Source organism: Cebus imitator, unplaced genomic scaffold (assembly GCF_001604975.1).
Source record: "Cebus imitator isolate Cc_AM_T3 unplaced genomic scaffold, Cebus_imitator-1.0 Scaffold128, whole genome shotgun sequence".
In the NCBI taxonomy this organism is placed as follows: domain Eukaryota; kingdom Metazoa; phylum Chordata; class Mammalia; order Primates; family Cebidae; genus Cebus; species Cebus imitator.
The window spans coordinates 4,816,262-4,836,367 of NW_016107443.1; the positions used below are offsets into that span (position 1 = coordinate 4,816,262).

At 41.4% G+C, this 20,106-nt stretch overlaps 1 protein-coding gene across 1 annotated transcript in view; it reads left to right on the top strand.

Annotated features, from left to right (window-relative positions):
* Window positions 1-20,106, top strand: part of PHEX (phosphate regulating endopeptidase homolog X-linked) — a 218,083-nt gene that overhangs the window by 103,426 nt on the left and 94,551 nt on the right. The window contains exon 12 of the mRNA XM_017540697.2: window positions 601-702. Coding sequence (XP_017396186.1) covers window positions 601-702 — 102 coding nt within the window. The remainder of the gene's footprint in view (window positions 1-600; window positions 703-20,106) is intronic.

The window sequence follows — 20,106 nt, forward strand, 5'->3', positions numbered from 1 at the left end:
TGGTCTGTTTCCCAGGCTGGAGTGCAGTGGTGTAGTCACGACTCACTGCAGCCTCCACCTCCTGGGCTCAAGCAATCCTTCCACCTCAGCCTCCTGAGTAGCTGGGACTACAGGCATTCACCACCACACGCAGCTAATTTTTATATTTTTTGTAGAGGGGGGTCTTTGCCATGTTGCCCATGTTGGTCTTGAACTCCTGGGATCTGCTCACCTCGGCCTCCCAAAGACCTGGGGTTACAGGAGTGAGCCACATGCCTGGCTAATTTTTATATTTTTTGTAGAGATGGGGTTTCACCATGTTGCCCTTTCTGGTCTCGAACTCCTGGGCTCAAGCGACCCGCCTGCCTTGGCCTCCCAAAGTGTTGGGATTACAGGCATGAGCCACCATGCTGGGCCTGGCTAGTTATCTTTTAGTGGTGGAAAAAAGGGAATTTTCCTGGAAAAAGAAGTATTGCCAGAGTGTGGAGTCAAGCTGAAAGAACCCCTTACTTACCATGTAGAGTATTGAGTCATTTCTCATGCAAGCCGATTTTTGTTCCAGAAAACATTGGCTGAAGCTTCTTGGCTTTGACGTTTCCCTCTTTGGGTATTTTCTTGTAGATGGAGGAATTGATTGAGGGCGTTCGCTGGGCCTTTATTGACATGCTAGAGAAAGAAAATGAGTGGATGGATGCAGGGACGAAAAGGAAAGCCAAAGAAAAGGTAAGGAATCCTTTTGATGAAAAAATAAGACTTTCAGCTTAATGGATTTTCATGCTTGACATTGACTCTCTGGTTGGTTTTTATATTGACTGAACTGTTGACTCTGAATGACCCCAGAGTTAGCTGTCTGCTTTTTGATGACTACATAGATTGTTTTTTTTCACCAGGAGGTAAGAGAAAATAAGATCAGAATTTTTCTAACTGCATTTTCAAATACCTTGCATTTTGGCCTTCTCTCCTAATTGCTGTCTGTAAGAGGCACATGGCTTGCTGCCTGGTGAATTGTGTTATAAACCATCACTGGATATGGCAGAATGCAGAGCAGTGGGGAGTCACAGGGAGCAGCTGGAAGAAGAGCCCCTAAGACACCAAGAAGAAGAAAACCCATATTGGCCACATATCCTTCTGCTCTTTGCATGATGCATGCAAATGTCCTGGGGCAAATCCTTCCCTGTAACCAAGCAGATCTCCTTCCTGACCCATCATTTGCCATAAATGACCCAAATAGTGTACTTATAAACCACAGACCAGTGTTCTACCATTGCTTAGGACTACAAAAGTATTTCCTAATAGAAGTAGACACTTGCTGGGCCTTGTTAAATGTTCTCATGCTATGCAACATGATAAGGGAATAAAGGAGAAAAGTATTGACAGCCATGCTGTTTAAAAGTAAAAAACGGGCTGGGTGTGGTGGGTCACGCCTGTAATCCCAGCACTTTGGGAGTCTGAAGCAGGCAGGCAGATAACTTGAGGTCAGGAGTTTGAGACCAGCCTGGCCAACATGGTGAAACCCCATCTTTACTAAAGATACAAAAAAATTAGATGGACATGGTGGCATATGTCTGTAGTCCCAGCTAATCAGGAGGCTGAGGCAGGAGAATCGCTTGAACCCAGGAGGTGGACATTGCAGTGAGCCGAGACTGCGTCACTGCACTCCAGTCTGGGTGACAGAGCGAGACTCAGTTTAAAAAAATAAGAAATAATAATAAAAAAAAAATAAGGGGACCCATCTTATATTTGAGAGATTCTGATAGAGCTAGAGCTCAAGTGGGTAGGGTGCACCTGCTAGACTCTTGACGGATGCTACGTTGCAGCTGAGAGGTTCTGAAATTAGGAGCATTTCTTGTGTCTAGAGAGATTTTTGAAAGCTTCCTGATTATGGCAATCACCTGGGTTGCCTGGATGCTCTGGCTTTCTGGGCCCCTTCCCAGCAAGGCCTGGGTGAATGGATCATGGATGCAGGCTGAACATGTGTCACTTTAGCCAGTCTCCGGGTGATTGTTATCACCAGGCAGGTCTGGGGAAACACTGCTTAGAGTCATATTGAGTCACACTGAGCACAAATATTTTTACTTTATGGTCAGGAAACAAAGCGGGGCAGCATTCTGGGAATGCTTAACCTTGTTGAAATGAGAGCATGCAGAGGTTTAGTGAGGATATTTTCTAGCGCTTTAAACTGATGGTACTGGAGGCAGATAAACATTGCCATAGATACTTTTGTCAATAGATGTGAAAAGGCTGTTTGTTCAGTGTTTATGCTGAAGCAAGAACTGGGATGGTAGGTGGCAAGGCAGTGTGGAAGGAAGACAAAGGGTAAGTCTGATTTTTTCCCTGTCAAAAATCTGTCAAAGCTGTCTTCAGTCACGTAAGGCACAAGCTGATGAAGGCAAGAGCACATGGGCTGTGATGGGAAACTCTCCAGATGCTAGACAACTTTCAACACCAACGTATTGTTGTTTTATGAATGCTTCATTTATTTGCTCAGCTAGCTTGTGGTATGTGGAACAGGATGTGTCTTGCCCTGGGCAATCGAGTGCTTAGTGTATTAAGGGCTTTATCCTAGCCTGACCCCACATGGACCAAAGAGATGCTTGCATGAATTAGTACAGGACCACCAGGGTGGAGGGTGCGTATGCATGCGTGTTGGGGGTAATGCGTTATGAATAGCTGGAAGCCAGGGGAATGTTTTGGGAAGTGCAGTCAGTTCTTTGAGCAGTGTGGATTGCAGTTGCCTCAGGGAGCTTTTCTGAGTTGCATAAGGGAGTGAGTGCCTCACAGTTGGGCCTTCTAGGCAAGTGGCCCATGGGTCTTGAAGCAGGACTATTCTCAGTCCTTCTAATATTAGACGTGTTCCTATTTGCCTCCCGAGTTGCTCTCCAGTCTTCTATTTTATTTCAATGAGAGCTGTCAGTTTTTCTTCTAAAAGTGCTCTTTGAACACGCTGCTTTCTTTGAGCTGAGTTCAACCTGCCAGGAACTCTGCTAGTTCTACGACAGGTACAAATATCAAAGGCAGATTGGATCTCACAAGGTTCCCCGACTATATCTTGCATTTCAGAGTTCAGGGAAGTTTCTTTAACGAAAGGCAAGAACAAGGGATGTTGTCCAAGCGATGTCAGCAGTTCTTTGAAGTGAGTCCTTCCCTGGACCCCAGAAGATGTAAATTCTGTTTTTCAACATTAAATGAACATGCAGTTCTGAAAATGACCTCTGGGTGGAGCTCGTGGTACTCACAAGGAACACTTGCGGCATTGAAAGCTTTTATGCAGCTTTCTACTCCGGGGTTGTTTTTGAAATAATTTTTTTTCTTGCCCTTTTCCTCTGCTGTCCTCGATTTGATTACCTTTTAATAGTCAACAAGAAAGGAGAGGCTCTGCCTAATAATTCCTTGAATCTTAGTTGGAAATCTCTCCCTATCTTAGGGCTTTGTCTTTCTGATACCAAGTAGCCCCTGCATTAAGAAAGGATTTGCCTGCATTTGAAGTGGAGGTGAATAACTCGCCTGCTCTTCCTGGTATGACTTGGCACTGTTCTTTGGGCATGTGTTGTATGCAGTATATCACCCAGGCGGAAGATTTCTCATCAATAATAGTGCCCACACTGGGCCAATGCTGAGTCACTTGGCAACCCATTGGGAAAGCTGGAAAAATGTTCTGATTTGTGAAAGGGAGAAGCTTTTCTTTCCCTCACCATGAAGCTCTGAACTGCAGATAATTGCAGAGCCTCCTAAGAAGTGTTAACCTCAACATTCTGTAGTGACTGACCTCCTGAACCGGGCAGGTACAGAAAGCTGCAGTGCTCTGAGGCCTAATACCTTGGCTTTTGTGGCTGTGACCTCGTCTCAAAATGGAAGTGTGTGGCTGTGGCTTTGTCGTACTCTTTGCTAGGGGTGATCACGGTAAAAGATAAATGAGGATGCCTCTGCTCCCATGAAGGGTAAATTTGTTATCTCTGTCTTCCTGCCTTTTCCTGCTCACCTCTTAATAGGTCACGAGTGGTTTTTGTATTGTGAAACTGATGGTGTAGGTTTCAAGTGGAAATTTAGTATTGTGACATAAGCATCACTTTCTGTTTAGGATTCCCTGTTCCCTGCAAGCATGTGCTTTTATTGTAAATAAACATCGAAGGACAGGGAATCTGTTGTTTTTCCGATGACCACAACTATTGAATGAGTGTCAGGCGATAAAAGCATGATTTTAGGGGTGTCTTCTGGAGGATTTGCCCTTGCCAGATTGGAAGAGAAAGATCTCAAGGTCGCTACATCAGGATTCTGACTGAGGCCTGGCAGGAGAGCCGTCAGATCAGGAGGAGCAACTTCCTGAGCTTGGCTTGTCTATAGCTGGATTTGACTGGATAGCCAAAAGCTGGATCCCTTCAGAATTATTTGTTTGTTTGCATTCTTTGCCCCAAGGACCTAAGTTTTTCAGGTCACATCCAAAGAAAAATACCAGGATGGGTCTCACAGGATGGGACTTGGCCATAGAAGGTGCAGAGAAGTCCGATGCATGGTGCAGTCTGTTGGCATGTGACTCCCACACACAGGCTTTGAGTGGGAGAGTTTTCTGGCAGAGGGCAAAGCAGAGGTGTCTCTAAGCTCCACCAGTGCTAGGTACTGGATTTCCCCCAGGTATAAGGTCAGTGCCCTGCTTATATCCTGAGCCTGGTGGTTCTCAAGGTGTGGCTCCAGACAAGTAGCAGCAGTAGCACCTGGAAACTCATTAGAGATGCAAATTCTTGCATCCCCACCTGCTGAGCTCTGGGAGTAGGGCTCAGGGCTTTGTGTTTTACCTGGTGATTCTGCTGCATGAAAAAGGTTGGGAACCCCTGCCTTGTCCTTACCACTTCACGGCACACCTGCCTGACGTCCAACTGCGGCCTCCTGCATTTTGGCCAGGAGCATCCTCTCCCTGCTACTGCCTGCTTTGCTACTCATAAAGAGGGCCCACAGAATGGGGAATGACCACAGCTGCCTCAGAAGTCCTCACCCAGCAGTTGATGGGAGTGGCTGTGTGTGGCCCTGCTCCTTCATCCCTCGAGTGTGTGTTCCACGTGGGCTCTGGGAGCTTTTCCAGTGGGCTAGAGCTATTATTCTAGCTAAGATAATCTTTGCTGACTGCCTTTCTTTCTCTACTTGCTTCCTCTTTCTCCTACTGGTGTTTGTTTTGCTGCCCAAGTCAACTGCTCGCAGTTGAATCCTTGTCTTGGAGTCTATCCATGCTGGTCTATCAGTCAGTGTCCCTGGTGAGCCCTGGAGTAGATGCCAGAAGCAGGGTGACTGCATTCTTGAGCATTAATGCAAATACGCAAGACTCTGTAACTGGAAAGGGCAGGAGGCAGTTTGATGAAAGCCCTTCCCTTTCTTTTCTCCTACAAAACAACTGAAAATGAACAGTGAGGTCAAGCAGGAGTGAAGGTACCAAGGGGAAGTGACAGCCAGATGCGGAGTTGGGATTAGTAAGAAAGGAGCCCCTTCTCTCTGGCCCCATGTCTCTCAGTCCCTCTCACATACATGCAGGCCAAGATGGCGGCCTTTGTACTTGAATCTCTTTCCTCTCAGTGGCCTCAACAGGAAGTACAGTATAGAGGTCAAGAGTATAGACAGGAGAGAGAGTGCCTAGTTTCCAAGCCAGTTTCTACAATTTAGTGGCTGTATGATCCTTTGGAAATTACTTAACCACTTCCACCCTCAGTTTTCACCTCTGTAAACTGGGGAGATTGGTCCCTATTTCAGAAGATTTTTTTATGAGGATTAAAAGAGCCAGTGTGCCTTAAGTTCTTAGAAGAATGCCTGGAGTGTGAGAAAGGCTCCCCAAGTTGTCAGCCATTTGGTCCAAACTGCTGTGCCTCTGGGAGCGGAGGCCTTGGCTGGACCAGCTGGTGAGAGGAGGGGTCATTGTGAGCAGCCCCGATGAGAGGGTATTGAGGGGGTGCATTGCTTTTCTCTGGATTTTGTGGTTTTGACCAAATTCAGAATTGTCATTGTGATATGTATTTTCAACACAAAAGTAAATATCTGGTGTAAGTGGGAGTTTGATGCATATGTTTGTTTATTTTTTTCAAGTTAAGGCCTCCCTCCGTTTCCCAGGCTGGAGTACAGTGCCGCAGTCATAGCTCACTGCAGCCTTAAACTCCTAGGCTCACGCGATCCACCCACCTTAGCCTCCTGAGTACCTGGAACTATAGGTGTATGCTCCCACATCCAGCTAAGTGGGTTTTTTAAAACTTTTTTTTTTTCTTGTGTAGAGATGGGGTCTCACTATGTTGTCCAGGCTGGTCTCAAACTCTTGGCCTCAAGTGATCTGCCAGCTGCAGCCTCCTAAAGTTCTGGGATTACAGTGGGAGCCACCGCCACGACCAGCCAACATACATTTATTAAAGGCACAGTACATGTGATTTCTTACTGGAGTGAGTTTCCATGCTCTAGAGTCTCATGGAAATGTCATTTAGGGGGATGCTTTAGGTCATTCATTCTCAAACTTGAGCATGTGTCAGTACCATCTGAAGGGCTTGTTAAAACACCAATTGCCAGCCATACCCCTAGAGTTTCTGATTTAGTAGGGCTGAGGTGGAGCCTGGTTATTTGCATGTCTGACAAATTCTCAGGCGATGCTGATGCTGCTGGTCTGGGGCAGATGCTTTGAGAGCTCTAGGTGATTACAAGTGAAAATTCCCTTATGCCAAGCCTGTATTGATAGAAGGGTCTAATGTTTGTTAAGTAGCTGTCTTAGCTCTTACTGGAGTCCCCTTTTCACCATTTCTCACAGGCGGGTCCCCTGAGTGAGTACTAGGACACCCAGAACCCAGCCAGGCCACCTACTCTGCTGTTGCTCTCTCTGCTAAAGATCCCTTTTTGAGAAAGATCCAAAGGCTCTTTCTTAGTCATTTCTGCCCCTTGACTCCACATCTGTCCCTGGGAACTAACCAGGTTAAGTCTTCCACATAAAAGCCCTTTCAACATTTGAAGACGCTTAAATGTCTCCCTCCCTCCCTCCCTCCCTTTCTTTTTTTTCTTTCTCCCTCTTTCTCTTTCTTTCTCTTTCTTTGTCTCTCTTTCTCTTTCCTTCTTTCTCTTGCTTTTTTCTTTCTCTCTTTCCTTTTCCCCTCCCTCCCTCCCTCCCTTCCTTCCTTCCTTCTTTTCTCTGTCTTTTCTTTCTTTCTTTCCTTGCCTGCTTGCTTGCCGGAGTCTGGTGCTATGCCAGGCTGGAGTGCAGTGGTGCAATCTCAGCTCACTGCAACCTCCGCCTCCCAAATTTAGGAGATTCTCCTGCCTGAGCCTCCTGGGTAGCTGGAACTGCAGGCAAGCACCACCATATCCGGCTAATTTTTGTATTTTTAGTAGAGATGGGGTTTTGCTATGTTGGCCAGGCTGGTCTTGAGCTCCTGAACTTAAGTGACCCACCTGCCTCGGCCTTCCAAAGTGCTGGGATTATAGGCGTGAGCTACTGCACCTGGCTGCTTTTCTATTTCAGATAAAACACCTTTAGTGTTTCTCGTATTAAATTAACATTACATACAGTCGGACTGGATGTTCTAAATGCTTCACAAACATTAGCTACTTCGGTGCCATAATATCTATAGAAGGTAGGTACATTTTTTTTTTTTAAATGCAGATGAGGAAACTGAAGCACAGAGAGGGTGAGCAAACTTACCCAAGGTCACACAGCTGGTAGGTGGAAGAGCTGAGATTCCCTCCCTGGTAGTCTTGTTGTACAGTCTGTGCTTCTATACGCAATGCCAGTGGGTCTCAAAGTGTGGTCCCCAGCCCAGAAGCGTCGCCATCATCTAGGACTAGCTAGAAATGCAGATTCTTGGCTCTAGCTCATCACCTCTGGGAGAGACCCCAGGAATCTGCATTTTAATAAGTCCTCCTGGTGATTCTGAGGCAGCCCAAGGATGAGAACCACTGCTCTAAGCACAGCACAATAGAAATATTATTACTGCCTTTGTTTTGCATACGAATTATATTAAGAAATCTAAAGTTTATATTATGGCTATCTTTTCCCCTCTGCCATTCACTGTTGGCCCATAACAAACTTCTAGACAGTTAATTTCTAGGTCTTTTTCCCCCTCACGGGAATAGCTGTTAAGCCCTGTTGCTCTAGTCCTAAACTTGGCATTTAAAAAAAAAAAAAATCCTCATCCCAGAACTTAACATTTATTCTCATTAAAATCCATTGAGTTGTTTTGGTTCATGGCTCTGGCTTTCAAAAAATATATTTCTGGACCTTCTACACGTTTATTATTGTTTTAAAAATCTATGCTTGTTAAAAAAATCTGAAAACTAAAGTGCAACAGTAGAAAGAGAAAAAAGTTCTAGTTTCATCATCCAGACATAACCGCTGCTAACATTTTGATGTATTACTTTGATTTTTTCCCTTAAGTAGGCGGTGAAAAGCATTCTTGCACAATGCTGTGTATATAAATTTGAGTTCTCCTTTTTTCTCTTAATATTTATTATAAGCATTTCTTGTATTATTGCATATTGTATTCTTGCATATTGCATGCAAGAATATTCACCATTGGCTGAGTGTGGTGGCTCACACTTGTAATCCCAGCACTTTGGGAAGCCGAGGCGGACGGATTACTTGAGGTCAGGAGTTCAAGACCAGCCTGGTCAATGTGGTGAAACCCCATGTCTACTAAAAATACAAAAAATTGGCTGGGCATGGTGGTGGGCGCCTGTAATCCCAGCTACTCTGGAGGCTGAGGCAGGAGAGTTGCTTGAACCCAGGAGGTGGAGGTTGCAGTGATCTGAGATTGCGTCATTGTACTCCAGCCTGGGCGACAGAGTGAGACTATCTCAGAAAAAAAAAAAACAGAATATTATCCTGAGTAGCTGGGATTACAGGCACGGAGGCTGAGGCAGGAGAATTGCCTGAACCCAGGAGGCGGAGGTTGCAGTGAGCCGAGACAGTGCCATTGCACTCCAGCCTGGGTAACAAGAGTGAAACTCCATCTCAAAAAAAACCAAAAAACAAACAAAAAAACCCCAGAATATTCACTATTATTCTGTGAATATTAGTGATGAAGTGGCACGGGAGATGCTACTTCAATATTTCTCTATAGTTGCATATTTAGGTTGTGCTGTTATAGATATTATTATGGTCAGTATCTTTTGCATAATGCCTTCTCCCTAGATTTAGAATTAATTCCTTAGAATGGCATCTCAGACAACATTTAAAAATGTCAACTCTTTCCTTCAGTAGTATATCAATTACTGTTTCTATCTCTATATCATTCATAAGTTAATAAGTTTGTTTTTTGGTTTTATTATTTTGGGGGGATTATTAATGGGCATGCTCAAAAAATGGAACTGGAATCAGCCAATTTGCTCACCCTTTGGAGATGCCCTTCCAGATTCATCTGTGGAACAAAAATATTCACGGAGAAAATTCTCAGTGCGAGTCTTTTGTTAGGGGCCAATCAATTCACGAACTAATATATTTTTGGTCTAGTAATTCTATTTTGGATAAACTCCATGAAACTATCTTTTAAATTCTCCACTTTGCCTGCAAGGAGACCATGAGATATTTAGCAATGCCTTGATAACATCCAGGTGTACTGTATTTAGGGAATGATTTAATTTACCAATGTACTGTTCTATTTAAAATATGAAAACCTGAGGAAATGAACAAAGCTTCACTGGGTTCTCATTTTTCTGAAGTTCCGTGTTACCTAAGTGCAGATTACATCATTCTGTGAAAACAGCCAGCTGTTCAGACCAGCAAATCAGATATCTCAGTCTTTCCTCTTAGCCAACTTGGAAGCACAAATCCTGTTGCATCTTTCTACCAGCTTTCAAATTTATACCATTTCTGTTTTAGCTATTCTCCCTTAGCTTCTCATCCTTAAACATTTTTTAAATGGAGGTGAAATTCACCTAATGTAAAACTATTTTAAACGGAACAGTTCTCAGTTAGAAGAAATAAGCCCTCATGCTCAGTAGCAGATGATAGTGACTACAGTTAGCAACAGGATATTGTATATTCCAAAGCAGTTAGAAGAAAGGACTTGACATGTTACCAACACATAGAAATAATAAATACTCAAAGTGATAGGCACTCCAGATACCCTTGACTTGATCATTACACATTCTGTGCATGTAAAAAATACTCATATGTTCCCCGTGAGTATGTACAAATATTATGTATCAATAAAAGAAAAAAAATAAAGTGAGCACTTCAGGGGCACTTAGAACATTCACAGTGTTGTGTGATCACCACCTCTATCCAGTTCCAAAGCATTTTCATCACTCCCAAAGGAAACTTTGTACCCATTAAGCAGTCATTCCCCATTCCCCACTCTCCCAGCCCCTGGCAACTACCAATCTGCTTTTTGTTTCTGTGGATTCATATATGTTGGATATTTCCCATGAATGAGATCGTGCAACAGTGCGATCTTTTGTGAGTGGCTTCTTTCACTTAGCATAATGTCTTTAAGACTCATCCACTTCCTAGCATGTGTCTTCTCATTCGGTTTAATCAGCTTCCCCATTAATAGTCTTGGAAAAAGAATAGCAGAATAAACCCTTGTAGCATTTCTGATAGTGAGGTCTTTCCTGTCTTCTCTGAACGTTTTGCAGTAGCATCATAGTGTTTACTCCTAGCTGAAAAACTATCCCCCAGATATATATTACTAAATTGAAGCAACCACTGTAAGGGAAAGAAGTATGTCTTACTGCTTCATTTTTGCATTTTCAGAACCTAATGTGGTTCTGACACTCCATTCTTAGACAACTGGCCAGACCTTAGTAAGAACCATGGCTCTACCAAACACTACCTATGGGACCATAGGCAAGATGCACGATTTTGGGGGCCTCAGTTTCCTCACTCATGAAATGGGGGCAAATACTTTGTCCCCATTTTTACTGAGTGGAACAATTAAACAATGTATGTGTAGTGGCTAGCAGAGAGTAAGCGCTCATTATTAGTAAGATGACATGTTCATTTTTTCCCAAGTTTCCTCTTACTACCTCCCTCACTAAATAACGTGCTCCATTACGCTCTCTTAAAATTGGGAATGAAGAAGTTATGCCAATTACATTGTTTTCTTTGGGGCAGAGGTACAAAATAGAGCTTTATTAGCTTTGACTCTAATATTTATAAATACTTCTATGGAAATTTAAAAACGTACACAAAAATGTATATAACAAATCCCCATATACTTATCACCCAGACTCAACAATTAGTAATATTTTATCATGCTGATTTCATCTATTCTCCACCCCATCTGTTTTTATGCTTGAGAATTTTAAAGCTAATTCCATCTATGAAATCATTTTACTATGATTCCATCTATGACATCATTTTACTATAAATATTTAATTATGTATCTCCAACAGGTAAGGGATTTAAAAAACCTAACTATAATACCATTAACATACTTGACAGTGTTAACAAAAATTCCTTATTAATTAGTATCCGATCTATGTGCAGTTTTCTATAATTATCTCAAAATTGTTTGCTTTTTTAAAAAATGGTTTATTTGAATCAGTATCCAGACAAGATCTACATATTGCAGTTAATAGATACGTCTTTTAAAGCTTTCAAAATTTTAAGAGTACCCCCTCTCCACCCGTGAAATTTATTTATTAAAGAAATTAGGTCATTTGTCTGGTAGAATTTTCAGCAATCTTGTTTTGCTGTTTATTTCCTAATGTTGTCTTTTAACATGTTGTTCTGTCCCTTACATTTTCCGTAACTTGGCAGTTCTATCTAGAGGTTTGATTAGATTCAGGTTCAATTTTCTTTGTGCAAGAAGACTTCATAGGCAGTGCTGTGAGCTTCCTGCTGCATCTATCGAGAAGCTCACAATGCCACGTTGTCCCACTTCCAAAGTAAGGGGTGATCTGTGTGTTCAGGTGTTGTCAGCCTGATCCTTTCATTTGAATGTTCTTGCTAACCTCCTGCAGCCATCCTCTTTCTTGACTGCATATTAGAATCACCTGGGAAGTTTTTTTTTTTAAAATCCTGAGGCTCAGGCCACACCCCATATGAACATCAGACTCTGGGAGTTGGACACCGGCATTTTCTAAAGTTATCCAGGAGGGGCTGGGTGCAGAGGCTCATGCCTGTAATCCCAGCACTTTGGAAGGCTCAGGTGAGCAGATCACTTGAAGTCAGGAGTTTGAGACCAGCCTGGCCAACATGGTGAAACCCCATCTCTACTAAAAATGCAAAAATTAGCTGGGCATGGTGTCATGCACCTGTAATCCCAGCTACTCAGGAGGCTGAGATAGGACACGTGCTTGAATCTGGGAGGTGGAGGTTCAGTGAGCCAAGATCATGCCACTGCACTCCAGCCTGGGTGATAGAGCAAGACTCTGTCTCCAAAAAAAAAAAAAAAAAAAAAAAAAAGGTTACCCAGGAGGTACAAATGTGCAGCTAGGGTTGAAACCACTGAGTTAATTGTTTTAGTGGTCACTGATAATATTTCATTGATTCATGATTCCTTTCGGTGTTACAATATTTGATTTTCACATTCTATCATTCATTTTGCATTTATTAGCTAGGCACTTGCTATAAAAAGGATTTTCCCTCATCAACCACTTGAATACTCTGACATATAACTTATACAGGAAAGACAGCATAAATGGCTATCTTTCTCTTGATTAATTTTCACAAGTTGGCGCCTTAAGCACCTGCAAGGTGCCAAAATAGTTTTCTTTGTGGTGTCACGAACTCAGGGAATCTTTTGTATTTGATGTGTTTAAATTTATTATGATCCTCATTCTTTGAAACTCAAATTGTTCCATCTTGGCCAATGTGGAGTTCTTCCTTTAGTGAATTTTGACATGACCCTAGTGGTTTGTGAAAGCATCTTTGCTTCCTTGCACAAGATATCCGCTTTAATGTTTAACTTCTATTTAATCATAAGCTGTTTTGAGCAATTTATAAATCAGTGCCTAAATTAACCAATGAGCAACATACTGGTTTTTTTCTGATGGGGAAAGGGTGGCACCTTACCAACTTGAAACACAGCATTTCATTAATGAGCAAATTTGCAGAAATACCTGTTAGAGACTGATGTAAATTATCTCTTGTAAGGGGCACTAGCTTATATCAATAGAAACACATATAATATATACCCTGTGGATTTTGAAAACCTCTGCAATATTGCATTTTCAGTGTTGATCATCAAGAATACAAATATGTATATAAATAATATGTAACCATGTCATACATTTTGAAAACAAATAATGCTAGTGTCAAGGAGTATAACTAATTTCAAATTTGTGGAACAGTGGGACTGTATTAGAAGATGAGGCTAAGCACGGTGGCTCATATCTGTAATCTCAGCATTTTGGGAGGCTGAGGCAGGTGGATCACTTGAGGCCAGGAGTTTGAGACCAGCCTGGCCAACAAGGTGAAATCCCGTCTCTACTAAAAATACAAAAATTAGCTGGGCATGGTGGTGCATGCCTGTAATCCCAGCTACTCAGGAGGCTGAGGCAGGAGAATGACCTGAACCCAGGAGGCAGAGGTTGCAGTTTGCTGAGATTGTGCCACTGCACTCCAGCCTGGGTGACAGTGAGACTCCATCTCCAAAATAAATAAATAAAATAAAAAAGATGAAACTTGGAATAGTAAATAATTAAAAATTCTAACAATATCAGCAAGTGGTAATAGTTTAAATATGCACTGTAAAAGTGTTTATGTCTTTTTTATTTTATTAATTTTACTTCAGGTGCATACTATATCTGGTATTTCTCCCCATGTTTAAGGGTATGTTAGGGATTATTTTGGGTTAAGCGACTGGTTGTCTGTGGAACTTTGAAAGCAGCTGGGAAATGCCACAATAGCCTCGGGATAAAATTCTAGAGACCCAAAGCAGAGAGATGCTTGTTAAGAATTATGGAGGATATTTATTACTTTTATTCATGGCATGAGTGGTGGTGATTTAATGACTGTCTCTTGTTGTTTTTTTTTTTTTTTAATCCAAGTCCAAATCCAAATTGAGTATGTAAGGAAATCACTTAAAAATACATGTTTAGTTTGCTTTAAGAAAAATAATCAGTTTTGATATATTGATTTTTTAATTGTGTGGGGAAAGAGTCCATTAGGAATGTTCAAGTTTTCTGTGTATATTTTGTGTTGCTCATTCTCTTTGGCCCAAGATGAAACTAATAGCCACAATGTGTCTGCTTCTGTGCTATCTCTGGGGTTGTATCTGCTGCTGTCAGCTGCTCCCTTGTTATCTGGCTGCTGGTCCTGCTCAGTCAGTTGTATAGGAATGTCAGTTCCATTAATAACCCCAGGGCCGGACAGGCAGATAGTGGAAAATGGGTGAAGAGAGAGAAATTGTATTTAACCCAGTGTTCTGAGTTGTCATTTTTGAGACCCTAGCATAGCTGGGTAAAGGCAGGCTGAGGGCATGACAGCAAATCCATTTCTGACAGAATCTCACATACAAACTGGAGAAACAGCCCGATACCAAGAGAAGAAAATGTAAAATAAACTGGGAAAAAAAGGTAAAGATTTGGGGTTGGAAAAGTCAGAGGAAGCAGTGTTAGGAAGAAATGGCATGACCAAGTATTCTGATAGAGGTGCTGTCAGCTTTGCAAAATACATTTAATTTTGATTTTAAATACCATCATTCTTGGTGATTTAAATGAAAAAAATTCATTTGTAAAAAATGAAATTTATGTAAGGATTGCTCATAGAAGATTTTGGAGTTTTGTGCTTTTTTTTTTTTTTTTTTTTTTTTTTGTTTGTTTGTTTGTTTGTTGTTGTTGTTCTCAATCAGTGAAAGGCCCAAAGAACAGAGTAGGTTTTACTTTTTTTCATGTAGGTAGAATGACTCAGTTACTGTAGTTGTCTGTGTTTTGGTTACCTATTGCTGCATAACAAATTACCCCAAAACTTACTGGCTTAAAACAAGTATTTTATTAATTTCCTATGATTCTGTGGCTTGGCTGGGCTCAGCTGCATGGCTCTTCTGCTGGTTTCACCTGGAGTCCCTTATGCAGTTGCAGTCAGGTGGTGGCTGTGGCTGGATGTCCAAGGTGGCTTCTTCAAACATGTGTCTGGCACCTCAGTGTTCCTCACGTGGCTTTCTCAACAGGATGTGGTGGTACTCCTACAAGGTAGCTAAGGGTGCTGAGAGGAGAAAGCAGAGACTGCCGGTCCTCTTGAGGTCTGTTCTCTGAAGTCCCAGAATATTTCTTGGGCAGCATTTTCTTGGTCAAAGCCAGGGACAGGGCCAGTCCTTATCCAAGGTCAGGAGAAATAGGCTTTGTCTCTTGATGTGAGCTGCAGTATGTGCACACAGGGAGGGGAGGAGCTGTTTGCTGCCATCTTTGGAAACTACCTACGTATAATCAGCACCCTTCAGCTCTCTCATCTATGTTTAGTTTTTTCTTTGATTACATTAAAGTTTTAACTATCTTCACCTCCTCCTTCAGCATCTCACCACTGAATGTCATTGCATTTTAAAATTATTTTTAAGTGACAAATAATTGTATATATATTTTTGGGGTATAATGTGATGTTTTGTTGTATGTGTGCATTATAGAAAGATTCAGTCAAGCTACTTAACATGTCCATCACCTTACCAACTTATTTTTTTGGATGAGAACATTAAAAATCTATTATTTTAGATTGAAATATATAACACATTATTATTAACTGTGGTCACCATGCAGTACAATTGTTTACTAAAATTTATTCTTCCAGCCTGACTGAAATTTTGTGCCCTTTGATCAAAATCTCCTCTTTCCCTATCTTACCCCTTCCCCTCAGCCTTTGGTAACCGCCTTTCTACTCTCTGTTTCTGTGAGAACAACTTTTTAAGATTCCACATATAAGTGAGATTACATAGTATTTGTCTTTCTGTGTTTTGCTTACTTCACTTAGCATAATTTTTTTTCTATTTTTCTGTTTGGTTAATGAAGTTATTTTTCATTATTGACTGATTTTTTTTTCTGCTTACCTCAAGACCATTGTATACATCAACTCACAGAAGTATTTCAGTAAGCCTAATCATTGTTGAACTGTGATGGGGAAAGGATTCAGCCTTGGGACATGTGACCTTTCTGTACAGGTGTAAGAAATTCCTACTAGATTTTAGGGCCAAGAACTGGACTAGGTCACGAGGGACCCTAGTAGGCAAATCATTTTCCAGTTTTATATTTGAGTTTCTTAGTAAATTTTACTTTCCAATATAGACACCCCCTCCACTGACTTAGGCAGTCCTGTATGCCATAACCAAAGATGGAGCATCAGAAAGGCAATGCTCCATTCTGTGTCTTTGCTTAGCTAAGGTGAAGGGGACAGATCTACCACCCTGGTATATTCTGGTGTTCTGGCATTGGTAGTCATAGTGAAGGCTCATGAGAGCTTCCTCATAGAGGTTTGTAAGGATTAGAACTCAGTGGAATGGACCTGTTCCAGAGCAGAGTGGAGCCGAGGACAATAGTGAGATTGCGTTCTTTAGGGCCACAGAACAGAAACTTTATTCAACTCTGATGTTAAGCTATGAAGCTAGTTTACAAGTTTATGGAACAATTCAGCTTGTTTTTCCAGGCTTTTGAAAATGAAAGTTAAGGCTGGGTGTGGTGGCTCACGCCTGTAATCCCAGCACTTTGGGAGGCTGAGGCAGGTGGATCACTGGAGGTCAGGAGTTCAAAACCAGCCTGACCCCCTCTCTACTAAAAATACAAAAATTATCCAGGCATGGTGGCGCCTGTCTGTAATTCCAGCTACTTGGGAGGCTGAGGCAGGAGAATCGTTTGAACCAGGGAAGAGGAGGCTGCAGTGAGCCAAGATCGCACCATCACACTCCAATCTGGGTGACAAGAGTTGAGAGTCCATCTCAAAANAAGAAAAAGAAAAAGAAAATGAAGGTTAAGTTTTTTTGGCAAAGTGATTTCTATAGATCTGTAATACATCATGTTCTAATGAGGTCCAATGAGTTGTTCTAAGTAATTTCTAATTTCCATTAAAAATGATTCATGAAAAAATAAGCTTAGCAGTAAGAGAGAGAAAGAGCACTTTTGAAATGAGAAAAATTGACAGGATAGAAAAGGAGAAAGTCTCTTTTTCTCTTTTCTCTCTTCTTCCCAATCCCCCGTCCCCATCATTGGTTACTTGTTTGAGTATACTCTATCAGCATCTAATGAGAATGAGAGCATTGTGGGATGCCATGTAACCTTTTGAGTAGGAGTTGGAAGCTCTTACAAAGTTGCCAGCGTGGTGTCACCTCAGATCCAGGTCATTAATAGGAAAAAAAAAAAAAAGAAAAAACCAATAAACTCTTACTCATATGATTCAAATGAGCAGCCAAGTTTGAGAAGCAGAGCCCTACCACAGCAGTGCTTCTGCAACTTGAATGTACATGCAAATCTTCTGGGGACTTGGTTAAGAATGTAGATTCTTAATAAGTTTGGAGTGGAGCCTGAGAGTCTACATTTCTAACAAGCTCCCAATTGAGGCTCATGCTGCTGGACCATTGACTATGGACCATACTTTGAGATTGTAGAGCAGCGGGCAGCAAACTTTTCACACATGAAGGCCTGAGAATGAATATATTGGGATTTGCAGGTCATGTGGTCTCTGTTGCAGCAACCCAAATACACCTGTAGTACAGGTCAGTGATAGGCAATAGGCAAACAAATGAGTGTGGCTGTGTGCCAAGAAAACTTTATTTACAACATCAGGCAGTACCCTGAATTTGTCTTATGGGCTCTGAGCCAATAAAACTTTATTTATAACACCAGGCAATATCCTGAATTATTTTTACAGGCTGTAATTTGCCAACTTGGTCTAGAGCTTTCCTTATCTCAAGTTTTTGACCAATATCTTGCTTCTTCCCTATTTTGTTGGGCTGAATCTCAGGTAAGAATTAAATGGTTTTGTAAGAGGTTACTCAATGGCTTTGTTGAACTGATGAATAATTGATGCTGACATTTAGGCTCCTGTTTACAAACAGCCCCAATTGTCCCTTGATTGTGGCTCATTGCTTTGCCTTGAATGTAGGTGGCCTTTCTGATTTCTCTCCCTAGACTGCCTCTTCAGAGGTGGATCAAAACAGAGCTAGGGTTTATGCTAAAATGTGGCCCATGGGCATATCAGAATAAATAACCAGGTCTGAAGTGTGTAGGCAGAGGGTGGCTTCAGGTCACTTTTCCTTGACCTGCATTTAACAACTTATCTCTGGAGTTTAGTCTAAGGGGACAGAGGCTGGTATTCTGGCTATCTGAGAGGTAGAAAGCAGAGAGGTACCTGGAGGTGTACAATTCATGTTGAGTTAGGTCATGCCCCAGATGCGGCTATTAATGGTATCAGAGAGTTAAATGTTGCTGATAATATATTCCAATAAATAGATAATACAGAACCAAGTTGTCAGAGTTTTGGGCGAACCCAAATTTGGAACCAAGGACTCAAATCTCAGAAGGATTCCATCTTGTGGGCTTTGGGAGTAAGGTGCAAGGTTCCTGGTCTGCTGCTCATGGTAATTTCCTGTATTTCAAACCCCAAAGTCAGTTAGGCCTAAGCTTTGGGAAAGTTTTCAGTTTAATTGTTTCAAAACTGAAATAGACTCTCATCTATGTTTATGACAGTGCTAGGATTCCTAAGGGAGAGGTGTTACTCCTCTTCTGAAATGGGAGGATGTGGGTCAGGAATCGTTGGACCAGGGATGCTCATGGTAGACTCCATTTCTCAGCATGGTTTTGGCTGGGCATTTCCTCCATGAGATTGACCCTTCTCTCCTCGAGGTGCCATTTTCTGGAATACCACCTTCTCTCTGCTGGCAAAATCTAATTTACCTTAGTGCTTTGACTGGAATGCAAAATAAATGTTCTGATATTTCCCAGTAAGAGAGCCTGTCCTCTCTTTTTTCTGTTTCTTTATCATTCTTGTTCTTTCTTGACTTTCCTTTTCGGTTTTGACCTTCCCTCTTGTTCAAGTCTTGTCTTCCAGGGGCTCTTAGTCAAAGTTGCGTCCCACTGATGTCTAGAACTGAAAGCTCCGTGGTATGATTTTTAGGGTGGGATGGAGAACCTCTTAAAAGCATACTTAAAATTCTATCTGGGTGTGTCTTTTCATCCTTACATCTGAGAATATTACTTGTCTTGGCATGTTGAATATAGTTAATGATACAGACTTGGTCTGTGGCTTACATGTTACTCAGTTTGTTATGATTTATAAAAAATAAATAATAGACTATTATTTTTAATCCCACAGAAGACAATATATTTTGGGAAAATATAAACTTTGAAGTCAGATTAAGGCTAAATTAATGTGGATGAGAAGCTGGTTTTGGCCCTCATTGCCTGTGTAGGCTTGGGGTGAGTTACACTCATTTTCTGAGTCTCAGCTTATCAGCCGTGGAATGGGAATGATCTGTACCTACCTTGTACAGTGAGGGTAGGATGTGGCTCTGATGATGAAGTAAAACACTTAGCATAGTACTTGGTATATAGTAGGAGTTTAATGAAAAGCATTCCTTTTATTATTTAAAAAATTATGTCTATTGTTACTGTTTCTGTTTAGCTCTGAGGTCTCCTCCGCTTTGAAAATGTCCTTTCCACAAGGCCTTTCCCTTCCCATCCATTCCATCTCATCCTCTCCCTTCTTTTGTTGTTTTTTTTCTTGCATCCCATTCCCTACATATGACCAACTATGAACTCCTGAAGGAAGGAGATGCAGTTTATTAAACTGTGTGTCTTCACTCCTAAACACAACAACATGGATAAATTTCACAGATGTATTGTTGAGTGAAAGAAGCCAAACACAAAAGACTACACACTTTTTTTGAAGTTCAAGAACAGGAAAAATTTATGGAGTTAGAGGTGAGGTTAGTGGCTCTTTTGAAGGTGGAAGGGTTATTTACTGGGGAGGTACCCAGGGGAGTCTTCAGGATGCTATAAATATTTTAAATCTTGTCTCAGAGCTACTAACACAGATGTGTGTGTTTTAAAAAATATTTGATTGGTATACTTAGTATTTGTGCACTCTGTATGTTATAGCACAATAAAAATTTTAAAAGATGTTTCCCAGTATTCAGGGTTTATTTGCCCTTTAATAATCATTCAGTAAAAGGTTAAATAGGCAGTGGATGTCATGATGAAGTAAATGATCAACTTTTTTTTTTTTTTTTTTTTTTTTTTTTTTTTTTTTTTTTT